Source organism: Carlito syrichta, unplaced genomic scaffold (assembly GCF_000164805.1).
Source record: "Carlito syrichta isolate Samal-C Ts95f unplaced genomic scaffold, Tarsius_syrichta-2.0.1 Scaffold303514, whole genome shotgun sequence".
NCBI lineage: Eukaryota > Metazoa > Chordata > Mammalia > Primates > Tarsiidae > Carlito > Carlito syrichta.
The window spans coordinates 201,414-222,200 of NW_007247610.1; the positions used below are offsets into that span (position 1 = coordinate 201,414).

Sequence of the window (20,787 nt, forward strand, 5' to 3'; positions counted from 1 at the left end):
AAAAGATAAAATTAATTATAGAATTGAACCAAACCTATTTGTGTGATATTAGAAGTATAGCACTCTGACCCCTAGTGGTTAGATAGTGTAGAGAAAATTCAGTACTAGTCCAAAAACAACGGAAGGTTAATTTGTTTCACATTATGTTTTTATATGATCTTTCATTAGTTTACTTAAGAACATCAGTGTTCTTCCCTTTTATTCACTATGTTGACGCATCCATCCATTTTGGTCATATTTTCCTTTGACGTAGGTCTAGTATTTCTTCTCCCCTACCCTGCCCCCTTCCGTCTCTAGTGTCACCATCTTTCTTCTTGGGTTCATCCAACACCTGAAAAACTGCTTTAGTTGTGTAATGTCCAGCTGTCCCCTTTATTCTGACATCTACCTTATTAAATACAATCAAAATCCCTGAATCTAGCATTAATATTCACGTGTCCCTGGCCCTTGTTGCTTAAGAAATTAAGAGTTGGATTTTTGTCACGTGCAACGGAAAGCTAATATAAATAACAATATATTTGCCTCATGTGGTGACCTACTGAATTTTAAAAATTAAGAGTTCACATGTTTCATATCACTTATATAAGAAATAGCGGAATCCATTTTAAATCTCATTTCACTAAATTTGTCTAGTCTTCTGTATAGAGAGTTTCATGTGCATTGCTTCTCACTTTTCAAGAGTGAATTAAACACTTTTTTTCTCATAAAAAAGATACTAATTGGCACAAATTTATTAGTACAATTGCTAATTGCTCAGATCATAAGCTAAATCTAAAGTATGTGTTCCTAAATATTTATAATTTTCATATTTTATTCTTTCTTGATTAGTCACTGAAATAGTAAGAATTGTCTGAATCCATTATTGCCCACATTTCTCTTCAATTTTCACTGAGAAGACTAACATAAAAAATGGAATCCATCACTCTGAAGGTGTATTGATTTTACTCCCCTTTTCCTTTATCAGTATGCGCTTTTTTCTCTCCAATGTTTTTTTCTACTCGAAGTTCTGCATTATTGTTTTTTTTTCTGAAGTATTCATATAGAGTTGTAAAAAACAGCTGAAGTCAGATTGCCTAAGCTTCAGTTTTCTTGTCCGTTAAAGAAGGATGACAAGACAATAATAGTACTCTTGATTTATAGAGTTACTCAGAGGATTATTTGTGGTTATTGGCACACATTTATGAGTGCTTCAAAATCTTAGCTTTTACTATTATTTTATGGGTTCACTGCATTTTTTTTTTTAAAGTGAGAAAGCAGGATTTATTGAGAGGATGGAAACGCTCCCACAGTGGGAAGAGACCCGAAGGAGTTGCACTTACTGCATTTTTAATGTTCTTGGTATATACAAATTGGTATGTCTACTACCAAAAAGTGTTTAAAATTATATTGTAGGCTGAAAAAACAGTAACAAGATAGGTTGTCTCAGTCAGGCACAGTGGCTCACTCCTGTAATCCCAGCAGTTTTGGAGGCTGAGTTGAGAGGATTGCCTAAGCCCAGGAGTTCAAGACCAGCCTGGGCAAGAGGGTGAGACCTCGTTTCCACAATAAAATAAAAAAATTAACCTGGCGTGGTGGCACATGCCTGGAGTCCCAGCTACTCAGGAGGCTGAGGCAGAAGGATTGCCTGAGCCCAGCACGTCAGGGCTGTGGTGACTATATGTGTGCCACTGCACTCTAGCCTGGGCAACAGAGTGAGATGCCGACTCAAAAAAAAAAGATAGGTTGTCTATTTTTAATGAAGCTTAAAAATCTCATTTGAGAAACAAAACATACATATTAAAAATGTATAAACAAAACGTGGAATATACATACAATGGAATATTATTCTGCTTTAAAAAGGAAGGAAATTATCACAAACATAACAACATGGATGAACCTCAAAGACGTTATACTAGTGAAATAAGCCAATCACAAAAGGGCAAAGTTTTATGATTCCACTTATGTGAAGTACCCAAAGTACTCAAATTCATAGAGACAGAAAGATGTCGGAGAGTAGCAAAGGGGAACAAAGTTTTATTTTGAAAATATCAAAAAATTCTGGAGCTGGATGGTGGTGATGTTTGCATAAAAACAAATATACTTAATACCACTAAACTGTATACTTAAAAAGAGCTAAAGTGGTAAATTTTATGTTACGTCTACTTACCACAATGAAAAAAGATTTAAAATTTAAATATTACTATAAAGTTAAATTGTAGTTCAATTTAATTGTTTAATAATATTGTTACAACAGTGTAATAGGTAAACTATAAATGATCATGTGTCATTTAATTTTATTGCTACAATGTGTCTATTTTTTGAATAAATAACACAACTACATGGTACAAAAATAAAAGGTACAAAACAACACATAGGGAAGAATAAATATCCCTTGAGCTACCCAGTTCCTAGAGACAACCCATTACTAGTTAGTTACACACAACAGAGATTATGTATGTGTATACACACACACACACACACACACACACACACACACACACACACATATTTACTCCAATTGCTATATACAACACTGTATATACTATTTGGAACTTGCTTTTTCTCATTAGGAATATATCTTGGATAGCACATTACAAGCAAACTTCATTCTTTTTCACTACACAAACACTGTACAAATACTATAAATATTTTAAACCAATTTCCTATTGAGGAGCTGGAGAGGGTTTTCAGTCTTTGCCAAGCTTCAAAAAATACTCTGGAACATAGGTCGTTATGTGTTTTTCTGCAAGACAAGTTCCTAGAGGTGGCATTGGCTTTCAAATGATGTGGACTACAAGTGCCCACCTTCACTGAGGAAGTATTTGTGTTAGTAGTTTTAGCCAAAAACTTAGAAACATCCATATATCCTCTTTACCTCCCTTCCCATTCCTCACAGTTAACAACTCAATTTAATCTTTCACTACTTTTTCCACATCTACACTACTGTCCTCAAACCCATACTCCTGAGAAAATAGTCTGCTCAGACTTTCATGCTGGCCAATACGTGCATCCAGGATTTGGTATAACGTCCTTGTTTTAGCATACAAGGCTAACTTTTATCTGATCCCTGCAGTTCCCCTCTCTGGTAGACCTCTCCCTGTTTCACTATCTTTGCTTTTACACTATAGAATAATTCCCTGTTTCAGGTCTCCATGTGTTTGTTCTCACTGTCTCCCTAGCCTGGAAGACCTACATCTATTTCCCTTACTTAACCTCTGTGCCCCTGTGCATCTTTCATAGTGATTGCTCCTCTCTACTGAAACAATTTCCTTTAAGTAGCCTGCAGTTGCAGTAGGGAATACCCCTTTTCTTTTTTTTTTAAAGCTCCCTCATCTAGCACAGTGCTTATGGTTGTGGAGTACATAGTCAATCAAATTTCTTTAACTGAACTCAACTAGATCTTGGGGAAAAGGGTGAACTCATTCATTAATTCATTCAACAAATGTTTATTGAGCGGCTATTAGGTACAAGATTATGTGCCAGACAGTGGGATTTACAACTAAGAAGATAACTCAGGATCTACTTTTGGTTTAGTGAAAGAGATGGGGCAACATAAACATACAATTTTAATTCAGCCAGGTAAGGACTGCGGTGGATCCCAGGTCATAGTTCAGATTATTTTATGAATATAAAGAAACAGAGAATAGGGTGGGATTAAAAAAAAAAAAAGATGGGGTCTTGCTATGTTGCCCCAGCTATTCTCAAATTCCCGAGCTCAAGCAATCCTCTCACCTCAGTCTCCTGAATAGATGTGTGACATTTTAATTAGAGGAAATTGTACTAAGAAAAGCATTTGCAAAATAAGCATTTGCAAAATAACTGCCCCAAATCACTGTGACACCCAAAGTCAGCCATAAAACTCATGATTTCTGACTCCAATTTATGGTCTGTTACTTACATTTTGAAAAAGTGTGGAGTTGTTCTTCTGGTAAACAGATAGTCAAATACAGAGCCTTGGGTAATGAATAATAAAGTGAGATAACATATGTAAAGCAAGCAGGTCAGAATCAGTATACTCTGTAAAAGTTCTTTTTCCTCCATAGATGTCTGCTAAACTGCAGTCTAAGCATTCCAAACCAAAAACCAAAACCCGGAAACACTTATTTGGTATTAAATGACCTATATTCAATGAAATCCACAACCTGTTCATTTCTCTAGCCTCTTCTCTCTCTCTTTATATTAGAGAGCTCTTTTTATAAAAGGATGAGGTTAGTTAAATGTGGTGAAAAGAGCAAGTTATTTGCGAGTCAGACCGAATAGGATCCACCTCGGGAAGTAGTCACTACTAGCAGAGTAACCTGAGGCAAGTACTTAAACTTTTGTAAACTGGGAATAATAATAAATAAATAGTGAGTTAATGTTTATGCAAAGTGCTTGGCACAGCGTCTGATACACAATAAGAGCTCAGTAGAAGTTAGCCATTAAGCGATTCTAAGAACTCGAGGACTTGGGGGTGTTATTTTCGTCCTTGGAAGCAAAGGAACTTGAAGTGTAATCATTACTAAATTAAGTTAAACCAGAACGCGCATTTTTAGCAATGATGTAATTTGACCATTCCGGGGCACCGTCGCCGAGCATGCGTAAATAAACGTGGCGGGACGTATGTGTCATGGCGCGCTCCATCCAAAGGCTGTGCGGTTTCCGGAGAGTGGCGTGTTGATTCCCTCACTTTGGACTGGTTTTTTTTTCCCGATTGCAGGGTAAGGGTGGCGTGCAATAGGTCAGTGTGGGGCGGCGTGTGGCTAGAGCTTTTTTTTTTTTTTTCCCCCCTGGATGGCGAAGCCTCGCTGCAGTTTGAGTCTCTCTCGGGTTGTTGGTTAGTGTGTTTCGCAGTTAAAAGGCGACTGGCCGGCCCGGATGGGGAATTGAGAGGCAGATAGGGCTGCCAGGAGTGAGGACGGGGTTTTCGGCCTCAGGTGCTGCTGGGCTGTTAGGCGTATTTAAGGGACTTTGTGCCCTGTTGTTGCGTGTAACTTCGTTTGTCTCCCTCTTTCTGCGTTAGTGAATTTGTAGACGTGTCAAGGCTTTCGCGTTATTTAGCTCTCACACAGCAGTGTCTTCATACGAATTTAAACTGAGGTTGGCCAGAGGAGCCCGTGTTTTGCTTTTTCTCTTTTTGCTTTCCTTTACTCATAAAACCTTTCTCTGAATTTCAGGACGACACGTGTCTTTCGGGGGGGAAGGCGATCCTCATCGCCCTCTTTCTGTTTTGTTGGTTACTCGCACTATGCAGACTTGTAATGTTGGACAGCAGTTTATCCTGTGGCCAGACACTAAATCACAGTCATGGCAGATGTCAAGACACCTGTCGTAATCAGAAATAAGTTGGAAGTAGTAGGGAACATCGTTGACTCTGCTGTGTAAAGTGGTCTTTATGGAGTCTAATTCTTTTTAGGTGGTTTAAAAAAGTATTTACAGTGGTTTTGTGAACTTGTTGATGACCTACTTTTTCTAATCAATTCTTATTTTCCAGACTTATCTTTCAAGAGGACTTTAATTGCAGATAATCAAGGTACTGACTTATTTTAAACATTTTATGTTTGAGGGGCATGGTGCACATTAGAATATGGAGAAAGGTAGCCTAATTTCTTAGCCATTTGCCATCATCATTTCTTGGAAACACTGTCATTACCATACCACTAAATCCAAGAGACATTTTCACTTATTTTCTTTAACTTTTCATTTTCGTTCAGCACACTGACCGTGTCTACCTCCTTGACATGCTCTCTTCCTTTGTCTTCTACGGCCTACAGATTTTTTGCTTTTCTGGTGGCTGCTGCTTGGTCTCCATTTTAGGCTGGTTCTCCTGAGAGTTCCTCAAGGCTTAGTCCTTTCTGCTTCGGTTCTCTTTTTCTTTCCCTCTTGGTGATCGAATCCACATACTTGCCAACAATTATTTGTTTTGATTGTAGCCGACCTAGGCGGTGTGAAATGGCATACTGTTGTGGTTTTAATTTGCATTTCTCTGGTGGCAAATGATGGTGACATTTTTTATCTGCCATTTGTATGGAGACATGTCTATTCAAATCCTTTACCCATATTTAACATTTTTAAAAAATTGTTGAGTTGTAAGGGTTCTTTATATATTCTGCTACTAGGCTCTTATAAGATAATTTGCCAATATTTATTCCTGTTGTATGGGTTGTCTTTTCACTTTTTTGATGTGTCTTTGAAGCATAAAAAATTTAATTTTGATGAAGTTTAATCTGTTTTTATTTTGTTACTTGTGCTTTTAGTGTTTTAGCTAAGAAACCAGTGCCTACTCTAATATCATAAAGATTCATGCCTATATTTTTTTCTAAGGGTTTCATAGTGTTAGCTTCTAGATTTAGATCTATAATCCATTTTGAATTTTTGCATATGATGTGAGCTAGGGCTTTCACATCTTTCTTTGCATGTTGCTATCCAGTTGTCTCACCACCATTTGTTGAAAAGACTATTTCCCCATTAAATTGTCTTGACATCCTTGCTGAAAGTCAGCTGACCAGGTAATATATATTGATATGAAAGAATAACTTTGGAACAGTTATTGTCAAACTTTAATGCATATCAAAGTCATCTGGAGGGCCTGTTAAATATTGCTAGGTTTTATTCAAAATCTCTGTTTCAATATGTCTGGAGTGGGGCTCAAGAATTTTCATTTCTAACAAGTTTCTCATGATGCTTATCTAGCTGATGGTGGAAACCACACTGAAAGCCACTAATCTAGGACTTTGGTTTGTGGCTATGGCTATGCACATGAGAATTAGTGGAAAGTTTTTAAAAAATACTGATGCCAGCCTCCATTCCCAGAGATTGATTCAACTGGCCTGGGGCTCAGTTGTTGGTAATTTTCAGAAGTTCATCAGGTGGATAGAATGATTGTTCAACATTGAGAACACTACTGTAGGAGAATAGTAGTTCTCAGGAATGGTTAGTGTAATCACCTGGACAGTTTCTAAGTTCACCTGCCTCGGTTCTGCTCTTGGATTCTAATTCAATATGGAACTTGGGGATTTGATACTCTAAAAACTCCGCTGATAAGTCACCTATGTAAGTAACCTCTGCTCTAGGATATTGTATCCTTTCTTCTTTTTATCATTTTCAGTATTTCTCTTTTCATTCACTCTATTTTTATTCCCTTTCCTATACCTTTGAGAAAAAATATAATATCCTATTGCTCCATTTAACTATTATTTTGCTTTTTTTTTATTCTCAAACTTTCATTTCCGTATTATTAAAAAAATTTTGAAGGCAAAACAGTTTCCTCTACCAGTTAGTTTGAAGTAAAAACTTTAGCTTATTAATAGTGATGAGTGATTTTGTTTAGGTGCTTATGATATACAGCCAGGTTTAGGAACTTCTGCATTATATTATCTTTATATCTTTTGCCTTTCTAGAATGCATTTCTTAAAATGGAATTGCTGACTTGAAGGGTATACATGTATTAAAGTTTGATATGTATTGTCAGACTGCTCTCCAGAAAGGGTATACCAGTTTCACCATGTGTTCAGCTAACAAGGATTTTGTTAGCTTTTTAAATCAGTGAGGTAGATGAAAAATAACTCATTGTTTAATGCTTGTTATTAGCGTGATTGTGCATTTGTTCCTATTTTTTGTGTGTGGCTATTTATGTTTCTTAAGTTAATTGCCTGTTTTTCCTTTGCCCATTATTTTCTAGGATATGTTTACTTCTTTAGTGTCACATTAGACTCCTGTATTGGTTTTGCTTTGCCAGTGAAGCAGAGTCATAGTGGGAAGAGCATAGTATGGAGGGGAATAGTAGGTTCCAGTACTAGCTCCATCAGGGTACAAATCCTTTCATGTCTATGGACTCCAGTTCTGTAAAATAGAAGCTTAGCAAAGTTCTCTGCTTCCCTAATTCTAATGATATGGTATGTCTGCTGCGGTTGCCTCCTTTCATCTCTCTTCTTACATTCTGTTTCTTTTCAGTGGATCCACTTGTGTAATGGATGTGAAAATTGTGTACTTTTAAAAAATATGCTTTTAATATGTCATTTAATTATAGTTCTTCAGTTTTTTTCGTAACATTTGAAGGCACTACCTGGTCTTAGCCTTTCTTGCTTAATTATTTCATAGAATAACAATGATAGAAGAAATTCTAGGGATTAGGCATTTACTTCAACTTCCCACCCAATGTAAGAATTTCCTCTTATGTAATAAAAGATTAGCTGCACTGGACTTAAACAAGCATTTTATTTATTCATTGAGACAGTAAATATTGTGTGTCTGCTATGTGCTATGCATTGTTAGAGGTGTTGTAGAGATAGGTGTGAAATAGAGATGAAGCTTTTGTGCTTACAAAGCTTACATTATAATGAGAAAGACACTTGCATTTATATATGGAGTCTGACAATTAAGTTTGTGAACTCATCCTAGAAAAAGTGCTACATACCTCATTGCTAAATATCACTATGGTCACCTTCAAAGTACTCCCCTTGGGAAGCTATGCACTGACGCCAGTGCCTAGTTCACCTGTCAAAGCAGTTTTGAAACTCTTTTTCTGAAATGACTGTCAGAATTGTTGTCATATTACCCTTTCTGTCCTGAATGTCATCAAAGTGTCTTCCTTTAAATATTTCCTTTATCTCTGGGTAGAGAAAAAAAATCATTGGGGGCCAGATCAGATGAGTAGAGAGGGTGTTCCAATAGTTACTTGTTTACTGGCTAAAAACTCCTTCACAGACAGTGCTGTATGAGCTGGTGCCTTGTGATGCAAGAGCTCCTTTGGGACCGTTTTTGTATACACCTTTCTCATGCCAAGATTTTCAGTTAAGAGTTTCCTGACTGTTTCTCTATTGACGTTTATGTGGTCTGGTATGCTTCTCAGAATCAGCTGAGGATTTTGACGCAAAATTGGACAAATTTTTGCAGTGTTTTCATCAGTTCTGCTCATTAGTGGTCATCCTAACCTCTCTTCATCAGTGACTCTTTCCTCCCATAAAAACATTTAATCCATGTGTACACTGCCATTTTCTTCATGGCATTATCCCTGTAATCTTGGACTAACATGTTCCTGATGTCACTTCCACTCTTGCCAAGTTTAACAAGAAATTTAATGTTTGTTCATTGCTCTAATTCAAGCTCTGACATTCTCTTAACAGCACACAAAAACATGCAACAACAATAATGAATGCCACTCAGCAAGACACCATCACACATCAACACTAACACAGTAGCGAGACACTTATATACCAAAATTCTGAAACCTTACGATGGGCAACGTAAGTACACGGTGGCAAGTTTGCAAACTTATGGATTTAGAGTCTATCATACTCAGTGATCTATCATAGAAACAAAGAACAGAGTACCATATGTTCTCACTCATAAGTGAACCTTGAACAATTATCATAATACTATAAGAAAAGGATTGGTGGTAGTGGGCAACTGCCAGGGGAGTGGGGGTGGGATTGGCAGTTGAGGGAAACTGCCAGGGGATGGAGGGGCATACCTCATCAACAAGGGTACCTGCATAATGAACGTTTGTATACCTAACCCTGAATTGTACCCTACATCTTTAAAAGAAAAAAGAAAAGAAAAGAAAAATTGTCAGACCTTGTATATGGTATCAGGTAGTGAAGGAAAATGAAGAAAAGCAGGGTTAGGGGTTAGAGAGCGTGTGTGGGGATGATTGGGCAGTGTGGTTATATTAGATAGGGAGGTGAGAAAAGCCCTCTCTGAGGAAGTTGGTGTTACTTGAGTGAAGAAATGGGCAGCAAGACATGCACATACCTGGGGACTGATATTCTTGCAGAGGAGTAGCAAATGTGAAGACCCCTGAGTCAGGAACTAGTTTGGCATACTCAAAATATCTATATCCATATCTGGTTAGACTATGTAGTCTGTATTAAAAAAATATTGACTGTAATTCCAGCACTTTGGTAGGCTGAGGCGAGAGGATTGCCTGAGCTTAGGGGTTTGAGACCAGCCTGGGCAACTTGGTGAGACCTCGTCTGTACGATATATTAAAAAATAAGCTGGGCATGGTAGTGCCCAACTATCATTCCAGGTACTTGGAAGACTGAGGCAGAAGGATCGCCTGAGCCTAGCAGGTTGAGGCTGCAGTGACTGTGAGCATGTCACTGCACTTCAGCCTGGATGACAAAATGTGACTCCAACTAAAAAAAAAAAAATTTTGGCCGGACTCGGTGTCTCAGCCTGTAATCCCGCACTTTGGGAGGCCGAGGTGAGTGAATTGTCTGACCCCGCGGGTTCGGGACCCGCCCGGGCAACTTGGCGAGACCTCATCTCTACAATAAATCAAAAAACTAGCCAGGCATGGTAGTGTACACCTGTAGTTCCAGATACTTGGAAGACTGAGGCGGAAGGATTGCTGAAGCCCAGCAGTTTGAGGCTGCGGTGGCTGGGAGCGGCCGCTGCACTCCAGTCTGGGCAACAGAGAGACTCCAACTCAAAAAAAAAAAAACAACAAAATTTTTTTTTGAGATCTTGGAATGTGCTTGACATAGTTCCAGACACATGGGATAAAGCAGTGAACAAAGTACACAGAAACCTTTACCCTCATGGAGTGTATATCCTAACAGAAAGAGATAAACGGTAAAAAAAAAAAAAAAATTAAAATATATGAAGTAGGTGATTAAGTGCTTCAGTTAAAAGAAGACAGGTAAGGGGGATAAGAAAAATGTGTGTGTGTGTTTGTGTGTGGTGAGGTAAGGATTGCTTGGAAAGTCCCCTGTTATGACATTTGAGCCAAGTCTTGAATAAGAGCATTCCAGGCAAGAATAAGCCTGTGAAGTGAGTCTGTATCTGGTGGGTATGAATTAGCGAAGGAAGCCTGTGTGGCTGAGTGGGGAGAAGGGAGAGTAGCAGGAAATGGGATTGAGGTCACAGGAGTCTGACTGTATCTGTCCTTGCAGTTCTTTGTGGCAATTTTGACTTCTTACTTAGATATGGAATACCACTGGAAGTGCTTGATCAGCAGCTTGAGATGAATTTATATTTTATTTTTTATTTATTTATTATTTATTTATTTATTTTTTGAGTTGGAGTCTCACTCTGTCGCCCAGACTAGAGTGCAATGGCCGCTCCTGGCCACCGCAGCCTCGACCTGCTGGGCTCCGGCGATCTTTCCACCTCAGCCTTTCGAGTAGCCGGAATTACAGGCATGCGCTACCACGCCTGGCTGATTTTTTGATTTATTGTAGAGATGAGGTCTCGCTCGCAGGTGGGTCTTGAACCCGCGGGCTCAGGCAATTCACTCACCTCAGCCTCCCAAAGGCGCGGGATTACAGGCTGAGCCACCGAGCCCGGCGAATTTATATTTTGAAGGAATCCCTAACTTCTGTGCTGAAAATATTCTTGGGGAATTTTTTAATGGTAGAAGCAGGGGTACTAGGTACTGCAGTATTCCAGGCAAGAGTTGATATTGGTTTGGACCAAGAATGTAGCAGTGGGTATGGTCATAAATAGATTCTGATTATATTTTGAGGATAGAGCCAATGGATTTTGTTGGTGTATTGGATTTGGGGTGAAGGAAAGAGAATTCAGGGGTGATTGCAGGATTTTTGGCCTAAGCAGGTAGAAGGTTGAGTTTGCCTTTAAATGAAAAGGTGACAGTCATGAGAGGATCTGGTGAAGAGGGGAGAGGGTCGGGGATTCTGTATTGACTTTTAAGTTTTGAGATAATTAGTAGACTTTCAAGCAGGGAGGTAAAATAGGCAGTTGGGCATATGACTCCGAAGTTCAGGGGAGGAGTAGGGCTGGTTATATAAGCATAAATGTAGTTGGTATTTCAAGGCTGCAGGGCTAGCTGAGATCACCCAGGGAGTGCCTGAAACTAGAGAAGAGTGCCTGTCCTGGAGCCATGGGGACGTTCTCATATTTAGAAGTTGGAGAGCTGAAGAGGAATAAACGAAGGAGACCTGAGGCATGGCTAATGCAGCAGGGGCAGAACTAGGAGTGTGGCATCCTGCAAAACAGTGAATACAATGCCTTACGGAAGGAAGGGTTAGTAGTGTCACATGCTGCAGATGGGGGTTTTGTAAGATGACAGGATTATTGTATATGTCGTTGGAAGTTATTGAAATCATGACAGGCAATTTTGGTGGAGTGATGGGGGTGAAAGCATGGCTTAGGACAGAATGGGAGGGAGAAATTGGAGACGATAAGTGTAGACACCTCTTGCGAGGAACTTTTCTTTAAAGTAGAGAAATGTGGTGGAGATGACGACAGGAGGAAGTAGAGCTAAGAGAGGGGTGCTTGCTTTTGTTTTCGTCTTAAAAAAATTTTTGTTTTTTAGAGACAAGATCTCCAGACTGGAGTTCAGTGGCGCTCTTGGGAAGTGGGCAGTTTACTCATAGTAACAGATTGGAAGGCAGAATACATGGCAAAGAACCAGCTCCCAGTAAAAGAAGTGGTAATCCATCTGTGCAGAATTTGAGAGGGGATTTGAGGGTCTTCATTATTCAGGCCTTCTGCTTTCCATCCCATCTTTCCTCAGTTATAGGAGAGCTATGGGAAATGGATTTTCAGAAAATCCTAAGATAAATGAGCTTAAAGTTTCTTTACTGCAGTTCTTTGGTCTTTAGTAATGTGTGCACTGTGGCACTGTAAGGAGACAGAATTTCTTAAAATTATTTGACCACAGATCTGTTTTTTCAGATAGATCATATCTCAGATGAATAGAACCGAGTTGGGAAAGACTAACCTGCTTCATTTTACCTTATCTAGATTGCTGAGTTGGCCAGGGCTCTTGTTTGCCAGAGCAGAAAACCCGACTCAAACTGATTTCAGTTGCAGAGGGAATTCACTGGCTCGCATGACTGGGTAGAGCAAGACTGCATTTGGCTTCAGGCATTGGTTGGATCCAGATGCTCAAATAATGTCAGTTTGGCTCTTTATCTTTCTAGCTCTTATCAGGCTTCATTCCTTAGGTAGGTCTCCTCCCTGTGGCATGCAAGATGGTATCCCCAACTGGACATCCTCCCAGTGTAGCCACTTCAGTGAAAAGAAAAGCCATCTCTTCTGTTAGCTCTGACTTAGAAGTTCCTGCAGTGATTCTGATTGACTGGGCTTGTCATGACTGACCCTGAACTGATCACTGTGACCAGGAGGATGAGTCACACTGGCAGGCTTGGGGCATGAGTCGTATCCCTGTGTCTAGTGAAGGGACATCTGTGATTGACAGTTCCACCATGACCACGTGATATGCATGTTAACTATAATTTAACCAGTCCTTTATTGATTGGCATTTGTGTTATTCCTAATCTTTTGTTCTTACTGGCAGTGTAAAAGCTGGCTGAGATTTGAAAACAGGGTTTTCTGATTCATAGTGCATAATTTGTCATAGCTGTAAAGAATGCATTACAGAGTAAAAGAACCTGGCTGGAAGCTGTGAATAGAAGGATAGAAATCCAGGAAATGAAGAGAAGGAAAGTTCATCAGAAAGGTTTGAGACCACTGAAATAATATAAGGTCCTTAACACTGTGGTTTAGATGACTCAGATCAGGAACAGTGCTCATTTAGTACACATGTGCGAAATAGGCAGTAGAGTGAGTGAATGGTGGGTGGATTTGTACATATCTGGCATGGAATCCTTTTTTAACTTCTTTGGGCAAGTTTGCTTTATATTTTGTAAATTTTGATTTTTTTAGAGACAGAGTCTTGCTGATACCCACGCTAGAGGGCAGTAATATGATACTAGCTCATTGCAGCCTCAAACTCCTGGGCTCAAGTGATCCTCCTGCCTCAGCCTCCTGAGTAGCTAGGACTAGAGGGATGTGCCACCGTGACTGGTTAATTAAAAAAAATTTTTTTGGAGAGTTGGGATATTGCTTAATTGCCCAAACTGGTGTCTAACTCCTGGCCTCATGCTATCTTCCTGCCTCCACCTCCCACAGTGCTGGAAAGTTTGCTCATCTTTTTTTTTTTTTTTTTTTTTGAGTTGGAGTCTCACTCTTGTTGTGCAGGCTGGAGTGCAGTGACTTGCTTATGGCCACTACAGCCTCGACCTGCTGGGCTCTGGCGATCCCTCCACCTCAACCTTCCAAGTAGCCGGAGCTACAGGTGTGCGCTACCACACCTGGCTTATTTTTGATTTATTGTAGAGATGAGGTCTCACCATGTTGCCTGGGCTGGTCTCAAACCCACGAGCTCAGGCAATCCACTCTCCTCAGCCTCCCAAAGTGCTGGAATTACAGACTGAGCCACCAGGCCCAGCCTCAAGTATGTTTTATAAGTATGATCATACAATGCATATCCTTTTGGGGTTGACTTCATTCAGCATAATTCTCTGGAGATTCATTCAGGTTAATATATGTATCGATAGTACATTCTTGTTATTGCTAAATAGTGTTCCATGGTATGGATGTACCACACTTTGTTTAACCATTTACTCTTTTAAAGGGCATCTGGATTGTTTCCAGATTTTGGCTATTACGAAGAAAGCTGCTATAAAAATTTATGTACAGGTTTTTGTGTGAATATACATCTTTACTCCTCTTGAATATATGTCCAGGAGTACAATTGCTGGGTTACATGATTAGTTTTTTAAGAAAATGCCAAATCATTTGCTGGAGTGTCTGTACCATTTTGCATTCCCACCAGGACTGTATGAATGATCCAGTTTCATACATGGATTGCCAGCATTTGGTGTTTCACTGTTTTTTATTTTAGCCATTCTGATAGGTGTGCAGTGACAACTCATTGTGGTTTTAGTTTCCATTGCTCTGGTGGCTAATGTCTAATCTCTGTTCATGTGCTTTTTTGCCCTCTGCATGTCCTCTTGAAATGTCTTATTCATTTTCTAATTGAGTTTTTTTTTTTGAGTTCTGGATACTAGTCCTTTGGTGGATATGTGGATATGTGGTTTGCAAGTATTTTCTCCCACTCTGTAGCTTGACTATTTATCCTCTGAAAAGGGTCTTTCTCAAAACAAAAGTTTTAAATATTGATTTATCAATTTGTGTTTTTATGGATTGTGCATTTGATGTCAATTCTAGGAACTCTGCCTAGATCTAGGTCCAGAAGATTTTCTCCTGTGATTTTCTTTCTAAAGGTTTTATAACTTCATGTTTTGCATTTAAGTCTGTGACACATTTTGAATTAATTTTTATATAATATATGAGACTTAGGTCAAGGCCCGTTTCTTTTTGTCTTGAAATGTCTAGTTGCTCTAGCATTAATTGTTGAAAATGCTATCTTTGATCCATTAAGTTGCTTTTGCACGTTTGTGAAAAGTCACTTGGGCATGTTTGTGTTTCTGGGCTCTCAGTTCTGTTTATCTATTCATATATTTCTCTCTTTCCACCAATACCACATACTTGATTACTATGGCTATCTAATAAGTCTTAAAATTGGGTTTACTAATTTCTCTTACTATACTTTCTCTTTTCACAATTGTTTTAAATATGTTAGTTTCTTTACTTTTCCATATATATTTTAGAACAATCTTGTCAGTGTCTACAAAAAATGTCTTGCTGGGATTTTAATAGGAATTATTTAAAACTTGTATATTAGTTTAGTCTTTTTTTTTTTTTTGAGTTGGAGTCTCACTCTGTCACCCAGAGTAGAGTGCAGTGGCACGCGCCTGGTCACCGCAGCCTCGACCTGCTGGGCTCCGGCGATCCTTTCGCCTCAGCCTTCTAGGTAACTGGAACTACAGGCGTGCACTACCACGTCCAGCTAATTTTTGATTTTATGTAGAGATGAGGTCTTGCCAAGTTGCCCAGGCGGGTCCCGAACCCACGGGCTCCGGCAGTCCACTCACCTTAGCCTCCCAAAGCTCTGGGATTGCAGGTAGAGCCACCGAGCCTGGCTTAGTTTAGTCTTTATTGATACTCTGGAGCTTTGTTATTGGTTGATTGGTTGGTTTGAATATCCAGGTTTCCACTTGGCCTTCTCTCTTCTATCCTGGTATTGGAGTGCCTTATTACAGGGTGGAAGTCAAGCCTACCCCCTTGGCCTTTGTGGCTTGTCTGGGAGTGGGATTGCAGGTGTGTGTGTGTGTGTGTGTGTGTGTGTGTGTGTGTGTGTGTGTGTGTGTGTGTGTGTGTGTGTGTGTAGTGGAATTGCAGTTTTGTGTGTATGTGTGTGGCTTGTCTGGGAGTGGGATTGCAGTTTGTGTGTGTGTGTGTGTGTGTGTGTAGTGGGATTGCAGTTGTGTGTGTGTGTGTGTGTGTGTGTGTGTGTGTGTATGTAGTGGAATTGCAGTTTTTGTGTGTGTGTGTGTGTGTGTGTCCAGAGTAGAATGATTATTATCTAAAAGTTTTCTCTCTTCCTAGGTTGCCCTTTTTCTAGTTCTTTGACTTGAAAGCAGGCTTTTGTTGGGGGCTTTTATTGTCTGCATCTGTTTGCATTTCTGGATCGCTGTCTTCTTCAGTTCCAAATCTGGAGTATAGGAGACAAAAGAAAACTCAAGGAACTCGCCATTATGTTTCTTGGGTCCTGAGGTCTCTAACCGGTCTGCCGCCTTCTCTCTCTCTCTCAAGGTCTTTTTATGTTTGTTTTATATATAAGCCCAAAGTTTTAGTTGTATTTTGCTGAGAAGATAGGTAAGGTATGTTTACTCTGTTGTCTAGAACCTGTGTTCACATTTTCTTGTTTTTAATTATAAAGATTTTGAATGTTCAGAAAGGCCAACTAGGATAATGAACATCAACACACTTATTTTCTAGATTTAAAAGTTGTAAATGTTTTCATGTCTTCATTTTTTTCAAAGGTGTTTGAAAGTAAATTATAGACATTGCAACATTTCACTTTAAAATATTCAATATGCATCTCTAAAAAATATGCATCAATATGCACCTCTAAAAAATAAAACTTTCAAACATAAGGACAGACCTTTCTAATGATTCCCAAATGACTTATAGCTGGATAGACAAAGTTAGAACCAATCAAGAACATGAATTGCATTCATTTGTTAGGCTTTTAAGTTTCCTTTAATCTTAAACAGTTCCTCTTCTACTTTTTTTTCCCATGTTATTGATTTAAGAAATAGTTTTCATTGAATCTTGGAATGTCCCACTATCAGTAGGATTTATCCGATTGTTTCCTCGTGTTTCTGTATCTTCTGTGTTTTCTATATACTTGAAGCTGGAATTAAAGCCTTGATTAAATTCAAGTTTGGTGAGATTATTTCATAGATAATGCTATGTTAAGCAGGTTTTCATGAGCCTGTGTTGTTCATAACTTTTTTTTATGTGATAGAGAAGATGCCTTCTGCATCCTGTGATACACTTCTGGATGACATTGAAGATATTGTGTCTCGGGAAGATTCAAAGCCACAAGATAGGCATTTTTCAAGAAAGCATGTTGTTCCAAAAGTACGAAGGCGAAATACCCAAAAATATTTGCAAGAGGAAAACAGTCCACCGAGTGATAGGTAAGCTTTTCTCCTTGAAATTATATTCATTTTCATTACAAGGGAGATGCTGGCACTGCTGGTCTCTGTGTTGTACAGTGTCTCTTTTTTAGAATCTTTGAACTTTTGATAATAATTATAGATTGAGTGCCCCTTATCTGAAATATTGGGACCAGAAGTGTTTTGGTTCAGATTTTTTAAGAATACTTCCATTATATACTTACCAGTTGAGCATTCCTAATCTGAAAATCCAAAATGATATAATGAGCATTTCCTTTGAGTATCATTTCGAAGCTCAAAAAGTTTTGGATTTTGAACCATTGTGGATTTCAGATTTTTGGATTAGGGTTACTCAGCCTGTATATAGAGTTTTTAAAAATTTATGTGAATGGTTTTAAATTTGGTGAGGTAATTAGTAAAAAAAGAAAAAGATGTCAGATCATATATTCCTTGAAGGCAGGGCCTAGGACAATAGGAATCTTTTTGATATTAGTGTAGTTGGTATGTAACTCTGTAATACTTCCAAATAAAATTTTTCCTGGAATCCATGGTTCTTATGGAACAGTGGTGCTTTGGACATTTGATTTTTTTTTTTAAAAGCTAATTAAATAACTTAAAAAGTTAGAGACAGGATCTCGCTATGTTGTCTCGGCTAGAGTGCAGTGGCTATTCACAGTTGTGATCAGAGTGTACCACAGCCTCTAATTACTGGTCTCTGACCTGAAGCCATCCTCCCAAGTTGTTGGGACTACAGCTGTGCACCACTTTGCCTGGCTTTGGGCGTATGATTTTTTTAGGAAACGTACAAATACCTGTGAATTAGCTGAGGCTCTGGGCACAAAGACATCTTTGCCCTACCTATTACACTATTGTAATAGGTCTTTAGTCAATGAAATTCTAATACAGCCTAGCCAGAAAGGATTATGTGGTTGTATAGTTTTAATAAGCCTATATTTATTTAGTAGATTGTTGAAAGTTTTAATATACTTTTGTTTAGAACATTAAGCCTTTAAAATATCTGAAATTAAAATTTGCTTATATTTTAATAACTGAAGTTTATCAAATTTGTCCTGAAGGAGTCCCTAAGGTGATTTCTTTCTACTTATAAATTATTAGAGCAATCCAAGTTGAAGGTTCTTCTTTTTTTCCTAAAAATATTACATTGTTTTAGAACTCTTTTTATAGAGTACTTAGAATGATTCCTTAAGGTGACAGTTTTTAATTTTGATTGTTATTATACCTGTATGCTTTAAAGTATAAGGGGAACCCCCAAAAAAAAAAAAAAAACAATTATTTTTTGATGAGCGGGCCCTTTGTGGTACAGGCTTTTCCCACTAGGTAGTTATTCTAGGGACCCATTGGCATTGGTATACTAGCTAGTGTTGTTGTGAGGGACTGTGTTTGGCTTCAGTGAATTTTTTTGGAGATTCTTTCAGTGTGTGCCATTTCATGATGGGTGATTTACGAGTGCATGTGCCCACACTATCCTGAGTGTTCAGCAGCTTTTGACCAAAAATGGCATGATCCTCATGCCCCATCCTCACCTGATCTCACACCAAGGGACTTTTTTGTTTCCCCGGATGAAAAAAGTCCTCAAAGGGAAACGCTTTGCTGATATGGAAGAGGTAAAACAACAGTGGCAGAAACATTAAAAGGCATCAAAATTGACAAGTTCAGAAACTGTTTTGAGCAGTGGAAAAAGCATTTTGATAGGTGTATTGCATCAAACGAAGAGTTCTTTGAGATGACTGAAGTTTAAACATGTAAGACTAAATATACACTTTTAAATAAATAAATACCAGTTTTTTTGGGGTTCCCCTGTGTAGATTTTGAATTATTTTGGTACGTTTAATGAATAGCTTGTATATCAATTGCGGTGTTTGTTTTTGCATAATGCTCCCTGAAATCGTCTAGTAGTTTTTATTTTAAAAATCCCTCAATGAGACTACTTTTTTTTTAATTGATTGTTTGACAGCACTATTCCAGGCATACAAAAAATTTGGATACGAACATGGGGTTGTTCTCATAATAATTCAGATGGAGAATATATGGCTGGACAACTAGCTGCTTATGGCTATAAAATTACAGGTAATGAGATCTATAATATATTTAATTGATTAAATTTTTCATAGTTAAATCTTTTGGAGATATGTATCCTAGTTTTAGCAATTAAAGGATATTTTAGCATAGCATAATGATTTTAAGGCATAACAGTGATAGCTATTATTATACACTGCCTAGATAAACATGGATGTCATATTTTAAAACAACTTTAAAAAACTTTTTATTTTACAATAAGGTTAGACTTTCAGAAAAGTAGCATAATTGCAGAGTGTTCACTTAAGCTCTTCAGTCAGCTTCCCCTGATATTAGCATCTTTTATAATTGTAATATAGTTAGTAAACAAGGCAATGTACACTAGTACAATACTGTTATCTAAGCTATAGATCTTATTTAAATTTTACCAGTTTTCCCGTTAACTTCCTTCTTCTGTTCCAGGATCCAGTCTAGAATCCCACCTTACATTTAGTTGTCATATCCACTTAATCTCCTCCAATCTGTGACATTTCCTCAGTTTTTTCTTGTTTTCTGTGACTTTGACACTTCTGAAGAAAATGATTTGTTATTGTGTAGAATGTCCCTCAACTTGAATTTGTCTGTTTTCTGATGGGTAAAATCAGGTTTTGCATTTTTGGCAAGAAGAGGGCAACAGTGGTATTATGTTATTGTTTTTCTCATGATAGCTAATAAATATCCTGTTTCTTTTCAACCTTTTGCCTGCTGATTGTAGTATCCATTGATGAATATTGTCTGCAGCAGTTACTACTGTGGTGTTTCCTTAATGGTGATTGTCTGCTTTCTTCTCTTCTTTACGTTTATTAATTGAAGTTCTTCTACAGGGAAGAGCTGTCCATTTTCTCCCATTTTAGTTATTTATGTCAGTATAGACTCAAGGAGACTATTCCGTGGGATATAATCTAATGCTATCCTTATTTATTGTGCTCCTTATATTGTTCAAACTTTGACCACTGTTAGGAACTTGTTCAGACTGGCACCTGTGTTTTTTCGACATGCCCCACGTCCTTTTTAGAGAAGTTCCTTATTTTCTGGCACCACAAGATGTTTTAATCTCATATTTTCCCTTCCCCAGCCTTGGAAGCAACCACTTTTCCAAGCAGTTCTTAGTGTCGTCATTAAGAGGATGGCATTTTGAAATAGTTCTGGGCAGTAAGTGTGCTTGCTTGTTGCTATTGTGAGGTGTCGACACTTCTAGGTCCTCTCAGTGGCTAGAGCTAGGAATTATGTGGGTACACTAACTGACACAGAGCTGTATCTATTTCAGTATCTGTCTGTATATTAAATTGGACCATAATTTGAATGCTTTGGTGACAGACTGACCCAGTACTTTATATATGTTATCTTACTTAGTCCTAGAGTAGGAAGAAATATTGGCTTTACAGTTGAGGAAGGAAAGATTGTTTCTCAC

General features: G+C 38.3%; 1 protein-coding gene across 1 annotated transcript in view; it reads left to right on the top strand.

The window, feature by feature from the left end:
* Positions 1–4,561: 4,561 nt before the first annotated feature.
* Positions 4,562–20,787, top strand: part of LOC103260981 (threonylcarbamoyladenosine tRNA methylthiotransferase) — a gene marked incomplete at its 3' end in the record, with an annotated part of 109,530 nt that continues 93,304 nt past the window's right edge. The window contains exons 1-4 of the mRNA XM_008058620.2: positions 4,562–4,679; positions 5,453–5,491; positions 17,147–17,321; positions 19,276–19,388. Coding sequence (XP_008056811.1) covers positions 17,152–17,321; positions 19,276–19,388 — 283 coding nt within the window. The remainder of the gene's footprint in view (positions 4,680–5,452; positions 5,492–17,146; positions 17,322–19,275; positions 19,389–20,787) is intronic.